Source organism: Phascolarctos cinereus, unplaced genomic scaffold (assembly GCF_003287225.1).
Source record: "Phascolarctos cinereus isolate Bilbo 61053 unplaced genomic scaffold, phaCin_HiC Scaffold_2;HRSCAF=192, whole genome shotgun sequence".
NCBI classification, from domain to species: Eukaryota; Metazoa; Chordata; class Mammalia; order Diprotodontia; family Phascolarctidae; genus Phascolarctos; species Phascolarctos cinereus.
Genome location: NW_027555625.1, coordinates 256206587 through 256214469, shown reverse-complemented (window position 1 = coordinate 256214469; position 7883 = coordinate 256206587). Strand labels below are relative to the sequence as shown.

General features: G+C 39.1%; 1 protein-coding gene across 1 annotated transcript in view; it reads right to left on the bottom strand.

Annotated features, from left to right (window-relative positions):
• Nucleotides 1-1925: 1925 nt before the first annotated feature.
• Nucleotides 1926-7883, bottom strand: part of LOC110205113 (late lactation protein-like) — a 42553-nt gene continuing 36595 nt past the window's right edge. The window contains exons 9-11 of the mRNA XM_078149164.1: nt 5855-5925; nt 3712-3819; nt 1926-1951 (exon numbers count right to left, since the gene is read on the bottom strand). Coding sequence (XP_078005290.1) covers nt 1926-1951; nt 3712-3819; nt 5855-5925 — 205 coding nt within the window. The remainder of the gene's footprint in view (nt 1952-3711; nt 3820-5854; nt 5926-7883) is intronic.

The following is a 7883-nucleotide window of genomic DNA, read 5'->3' as shown; positions in this document are numbered from 1 at the left end:
TCAGGCCACTAAACTGTACATAAGAATCTCACCTGGCCACATCTTCACTTAGAAAACCACATATTAATAGTATCTATGTTTTGTTTTATTTTTATTTTAGCAAATATTCTCCAATTACATTTCAACATGGTTCAAGTGGTACTAAGGGATATTGTGGGCTTCATGGTCTGCCTGCTGGCCTCAGGTTTATCACCTCTGCCCTAAAACAAAAGATTGGGCAAATTTTCACTTTTCAACCAGCCATGCAAGTATCAGAGAGGAGCAGCTTCCAATATTCTATAGGTATCACTATTGTCTCTAAAGCTTTCAAAGTCCAAATTTCTAAGAATCCCATGGAGGTGTACCTAAGAAACCAAGTGAAAAGTAATAGAACTAAAGCTAGAAAACTCAGAAGGGGAAACAAAGCTTATTCTTCATTCATTTCTTTTGTCTTTTTTTGTTTGGATATATGGCATATTATAGAAAAGATTTATGTATAATTTTATTTTTTTAACTTGCACATTTATTTGGTTCTCTGTTTTTGTTGGTGTTTTGATTTATTTTTAAATCAGATTCATCGTTACATCAGTGTGGAGGACAGCCTATATTGAGGCATATCAATACCTGCTAATAACTTATATAGAGTCTCAGAGAGTTGTATCAGAAAACGAGAGGCCTGGACAATGACTTGTCCAGGGTCACACAGCAATCCATCAGAAGCAACACTCCTGACTCCAAGGCTCTATGCACTACACTATGCTGCCTATAAAATAAGGTACAGCAGCAAGATGGCCTAATCTGGAATTCGAGGACCTAGGTTTGAATTGCAGCTTTGCTACTGACTCTCTGAGAAACTTAGGTGAGGCACGGCCTTCTGTCTCTCAACCCTCTAGGGGATTAAACTGCATCACTGCTGGGGCCCTTCCAGCTCCAAACCTACTGCTTTATGATCTCTGCCTTAAAGGAGAAATGGGAAAGAGTAGGGACACAAGGGATCATGCGATGATAAACATGGACTAAAATAATAATTTAAGTGAAGGAAAAGGGTGATTTAGTTTTCCCAGCTTTTTCGCTCACCAAAGGAGATTTCAACAAACAGACTGAGCCAGTTATGATTGCTGTACAGTTTATGTACCACCTGAAGAAAGTGTTAGGAAGGGTGTGAGAAGATGACAGGGAGGAAGAAGCATATTCAGAGTCCAGGCACAGAGAACTGCTTTCTCAGTGGGACAGAGGACCTAGGATTTCAGGCTGAGGCTGAGGTCAAGTGAAAGAATCAGTTTCTCCTAGAAAACAGCAAATAGAACGTAGTGATGGGTTGTTAGGATTGTATGAAAGAATAGGATGGGGGACTTTCCTTGAGCCAACTGCAGGACATTAGAGGTTCACACCATTTGGAGAAGACTTTTAGGAAGAAGTCAGTGATCAACCTTTCCTGAGCACTTGTAGGTATACTCCCTACAAGATGCAATCCATAGGCTATGGTACCTAGGCATTCAATTAGACATCCATACACATAACTGAGGGGCTAGAAATCTGAAGGAAGCAGTGAGGTGTCATGTAATAAGATATTCTGTTTGACATTGTTTGGGGATTCATGTACCTGAGGGTAGGATCTAAGACCAGATGACCTCTTGAATATTACTGACTTCAAGAATTCTATGATAACTGACATTTCTCCAGCCCTCTAAAGTTTACCCAAGTGCTCTTCTCACAAGACCCCAGTGAGCTAATTACTATGAGCATAATTAGCCCCATTTTTTAGTTAAAAAAATTGTCTCAGGCAAAAAACAAAAACAAAAACAAACCCCATACTGCTGGTGAGCTCCCAAGCTGGGGTTCATGGCCAAATCTTTTGATTTCAAGTCTAACACTCTGGTCCTTGCTAACTTTCCACTTTACCTTTCTATAAATGATTCACTTGAAATCCTCAAAAGTCACTTGCCCTATGCTCGTCCAGGAACACAGTCTTCTGCAGAAATAAAAGAATACATGGACGCATTTACCAAGTGCACTTACTACAACACACCTTCTTATGTGGCCAACATTTTGAGTGTGAGACTAATAGCAGCTTAAATTTTACTAGTGGATTATATTTACAGAGTACTTTAAAAACTCTCTCAACAATTCTGCATGATGGTTAGTATGACTATTATCTCCATTATATAGATGACAAAATTGACTCAGAAAGATCCAGAGAGGTCATGGAGTTATATATTTAGAGGTGGAAAAAACCTGAAGGGTCATCAAATCCAATCTCTCCATTTTAAAGACAAAGAAGCTGATATTCAGATGGTAAATGACATCATCATCATCATCATCATTTTAGGTAGTATTTTTATACCATGTATTATGTGCCAGATACTATTCTAAGTGCTTTACAAATATTACTTCATTTAATCTTCACAAGAACCCTGGAAGGGAGGTACTATTGTCCCCATTTTACAGGTGATGAAACTGAGGCAAATAGAAGTTAAATGACTTGCCCAAGGTCAAACAGCTAATAAGCATCTGAGATTTGAACTCAGATCTTCCTGACTTCAGGACCAAAGCTCTATCCACTCTATCCTCTATTCATATCTAAGGTTAAATAGGTAGCAGAGTAGACATTTGAATTCAAGTCTCATGATTCTATACCCAATGAACTCTGTACCACATCACACTACCACAAATTAGAAAGGAGAAGCTGGAATTGGGCATAATCTCAAGAGAAAGTAGAAAATCCATCTTTGTTACCCTCCAATTCAGGGATGATGATTTTTTTCCTCATCTTGTCCTTTGCTCCGGACAAGTTCACTAAATATTTTCAAAACTTCAGGATGAGCAACTTTGTTTTGACCTATAATTGCAAGTCAGAATGAACAAATGAATACAACATTGCTACCTCTAGAGGGTACTCTGGTCAGGAAAGAAACATGGGAATTTATCTCTAAGTATTATTTCTACAGTCTCTTGAAGGAGCTTCATGGGCATACCCAAGAATTTTTAAAATTCATAATCTCTCCCTCTTCCCTTTTCCCAGTATCCCCAAGAAAGAGGTGGGATGGCAACTGTTATGGAGCAACTCTTTTAACCCTTTCAGGGCAGTAAGGTGCTTTCCAATGCCCTAAATTGAAGATCACTGGCATCATAAACAACAGTGTTTGGCAGGACCTCAAGAGATAATCTTACTTAACTCTCAACTTTCAGCAATATATCATCTTCATTTTATAGATGAGGCAATCTGTATTTAAATTCTACTATAGCAAATCCTATTTCCATGAAAGCTACTTTCTCAGGAAGATGCCTCTGTGTCTCCCTAGGTTAGCCAGAGAAAAAATGCTCTTATGATCTGATTATGACAAATTCTCTGTAATTAATGTTCCCAAACAGCCAGGTTTTTCCCTGGTCCTATGCTGTGAAGTGACTTATTACAAGTGGAACAGGAAAAGAAGATTCCTAGCCATTTGTGTATGCCAATCAGATCTTAGCCTAACAAAAACCCAGATACTCCATGGGGTTCCCAAGTCACTGGAACAGGCTCTGACTTATTCTTGTGCCAAAACCATCACCAAGGCTATATCCGGGGGAGAAATAGTTAAAGGCCTACAATTATTTATGCTGGTAGATTCCAAGTGCCTAATAAGTGTCTACATAGAATAAGCTCTTCAAAACTGTGAAGTGAATTGAACTCTAGTCATCTCTATGAACTGTGTTCTTTCAGTAGTATTCACAGGCTGCCATAATACATACCTGTGAGTTCCATCATAATGACATTTTTCCCATTCATCTTGCTTTCTACATATATAATTATTTGGTCGTCCATACCTGTGCTCAGTAACCCAACAATCTGCCTTCCCCCTATGAGGAAAAAAAACCACCCATTTTACATTTATACAATGTGTAGTCACAGCATGTGCACAATTCCTTGTACTTAGTAGGTGCTTGACAAGTGTTTAAAGTGGTATCTCATTGGTGACTTAACCTCTGGCTTTGTTGAAAAGGTGATCTGGCCTTTTAAGAATTCAAGTTGTCAAATGGTCAGGGGACACTGAATTTTTTGCAAATGAGAACCTGAGGAATTGGAGGAGCTGAGGAGTTAGGCTGAGACAAGCAAACTGCCTTTAGGTTAAAAAGCCATTCAGAGGCCTTCAAGGGATAAAGAGGGTGCACAGAACTGAGACCTTCACACAGAGTAAACTAGAGATGGCCATGGGAAAAGCATATTTATCCCTTCAGCCCTAGCTCTTTAAAAGCTGATGCTAAGGTGGGACACAGGATCACAGACCCAGGCATTGTGAATCAGAGAACAGGCGTCAGTTCAGTGAAGCAAAACGGGGTATGTTTAATATTTAGAAATTTTCTCTTAAAAACCTTGATCTATTTCTATGATATTGAGCTCTGAACATGTTTTTAAATGTTTGTTTACCACTTTCTGGTTTATTCTAGAGGCAACTTGGAGTCACAGTTAGATGACTAGCCTTGGGGTCAGAAAGTCCTGGGTTTAAGTCCCGCCTCTTACACAAACTGGCTTTATGAGCCTGGGCAAGTTACTTTCAATTCTCTACACTATTGTCTAAGCCTATCCTTTGAAGAGAAGGTGGCAATCTGCATTGATAGAGGGAGTTTCCTCACCTGGGAGTTTCTTGTACCAACAAAAGTACAATTCCAGTCTGTATCATTTTTAACTCTTTAAAAGGATTCATAAAAGCATAGCTCTAATGATCAAGTTTCTCTGGTGCAAGTAAGGTATAATTATTTTTATAAAAGATTAATTTTAAATAATTTTGAGGATGTGTCTAAAGCATCAATAATTTATTCATGGGTATTGTTTCACCTCCACTTGAGAGTTAATACCTTGCAGACATAGAACCAGGAATTCTAGTGCCTGTGGAAAAAAAAAACAGACTGAGAACAGACCTCAGTCCCTTGGGGAAAGAGACTCCAGGACACTACTCCACGGAGAGGAGAAAGACAGTTTGACCACTTCCATTGGTGGAAACTTGAAGGAAATGTATCCTGAGGAGGTGTTGGGGGGAGGGATCAGAGAGGCATTGAGGAATGAAAACTCAACTGGTAGTGTGTGAAAGCCTTAGGATCCTGTTTTGAATAGAGAGAAACCAAGGAGCTTCAGAGAGCATGCAGTAGTTCTGGATGATGTGGAGCTGGAGGAGGACTGTGGGGCCTGAGGATCAGGCCATCATGCTATCACTTTGGAGCAAAGCCCCATCACCCCAACCTAGTTGCAGTTCCACAGCTATACATCTTAAGCTGGGCTTTCAACGGCCAGTGCCTCCACTCAATTATGTGTTTTAAGGCTGGAAATTTAAAGATCTGGGGGAGGATACTAAAGATGTTGGGGTTAGATGGGGAGAGATCTTATAGTTCTTCAAATTGTATTATGTGAGGGCCTGCCTACCTTACCAGTGCTCTCCCTGTTCCCCTTGCCCAGTGACTGTGTCAGTCCTATCTCATAAACACAGCTGGCAAGTATCACAACATAATTTCTCCATAGCAAATGTTCTTTCTAGAAACAGAATTCCCATGAATCCTTTCTCTTTCCAGCACCAGTTTTTGCTTCAGTGAATAGTAATAGAAATAAAATTCAAACTAATGAATGGTTTATACTTTGCAAAGCTCTTTCTTCATAACAACAGTGGGAAATACAGCAAATATCACTGCCTCCCATTTTTCAGAAGCCAAACCAGCAGACAATTCAATATATTCCATGGAAAATGTCAGCCAAACTATGGCTCTTAGCTCTGAATCACAATTAGATATGGGTTCCCAACTTCTGCCTTAATACAAAATCAGACAGATTACATTTGTGGGAGCCAGACCTCAGGCAGGGATTCTTGACCTTATCGCTTTAAACTGGCACATTTGAGTCACTTACAGGTGATGATTTTCCCAGGTTCCTTTGTTTTGTCTAGAGTTAACTTAATTTCTTCACATCGGCCATTCTTTCTGAAAAACAAAATACCCATTAATGATACTTCTAGATAAAATTTGTTTCTTTATTGGAGAATAATTAAAATAATAATGACAGTTCAAAATGATACATTGCTTAATGATAGAGCCTTCCCTCTATTGATTATTTCCAGTTTATCCTGTACATATCTTTTTCGTACATACTTGTTTATATTTTTATCTCCCCTCTTCGACTGTGGGCTTATTGAAATCAAAGACTATCTTTTACCTTGCTTTATAGCCCCAGACCTTAGCATGGTGCCTAAAACATAATCAGTGAGTGATAAATACTTATTGCCTACTTTAAAGTTTACAAAGCTCTCTCTTCACAATAAGGCTATAATATAACTATCATCACCTATTTTTCAGAAGTGAAAACTACAGCTTGGTGTCTGCATCTATAGCTACAATCTAAAGAACGTGCAGCAACTGAAGTTGATGTGATGAGTAGTTGAGATCACTTGTGCACGGCCACATCATTAGGAAGAGGCAGGGCCAGGACTTAAACCCAGATCTACTGATTCTGCTTCCAGTGATGCTGTGATGCCGCCTCCCCAAAATGCCTAAAACCTTTAGTTCAATTTAATGAGTATGTATGGAGAGCTTGACACATGCCTAAAGTAAAATACCCTAGCCCCTGGACAGCGCCAGAGCATGAGAACTAATTTGTCACCAAAAAAGTAAACAGTGGAATCATTTCATTGCTCCTTACTTGCCTCTCATGGCAAGCAAGTATTGGCAGGTCATCACTTCAGTCTTTCTATAATACTCTAGATAATCACATTCCTATGTAACAAAAATGCCCTTCTCAACCTAATGATCAGAGCCAGAATTTGAACTCAGGTCTTCTTGACCCCATAGCCAATATTCTTTCCATGCCTTGAGTTTTTGTTGATGCCATTTTCTGAGAAGTGGAGATCTGGTACATGGAGCCACCCAAATTTTTTTCACTTGGTTTCTGATAGGGCATGTCAGTGAAGCAGTCATTTGGACCCAGGGAAGGCCATCTGTGATCATGCCACGGTTTTACATGGGGCAACCAGGTGGTGTAGTGGATAGAGTGCTGGCCCTGGAGCCAGGAAGATCTGAGTTCAAATCAACCTCAGACACTTACTAGTCTTATGACCTTGAGCAAGTCACTTAACCTCTGCTGGCCTGAGTTTCCTTATCTATAAAATGGGGATAATAAGAACACCTATCTCCCAGGTTTTTTGTGAGAATCAAATGAAATAATAATTGCAAAGTACTTTTGGTGCCAGGCATATAGTAAGTGCTGTATATATATATTAACTATTGTGATTATGTAATTCTCTAGTCCTTAAAAAGATTGAACATATGACCTTGACTGTATTACCATTTATATTCTATTACTATATTATATTGTATAGTTAATATATTATAATATATTACTATGTTACCATATTACCATTACCTGAGTGTTCTAACATAAGTAGCACCCACCTTAATGTCTCCCATAGCTTTTTAAATTTTTTTTTTTTTTTGGCAATTGGGGTTAACTGACTTGCCCGGGGTCACACAGCTGGTAAGTGTCAAGTGTTTGGTCTGAGGCCGGATTTGAACTCAGGTCTTCCTGTCTTCAGGGCCGGTGCTCTATCCACTGTGACACCTAGCTGCCCCTTCCCATAGCTTTTTAGGTATAATCAGAGTATTACATCGACAGATTACATGCCCAGGCATTACCTCAATTCCCCTGTGGCAGCTGACAAAGTCTTCCCCATTTTCTGGCATCTTTAGATATTTTAGTCAAATCTCATCCATTTTTTAAATTAAGTTTTGTTTTATTTTCAGATCCACATTGTCTCCCTCCCACATCCACCTCCCTATTTAAGCCTATTCATTTGGAATAGGCAGAAGGAAAGCCAATCTGAATTAATGGAAAGCCTGAGTTACACGTTATTATTTAAATATTTAAAATATTTATATATTTTTATATG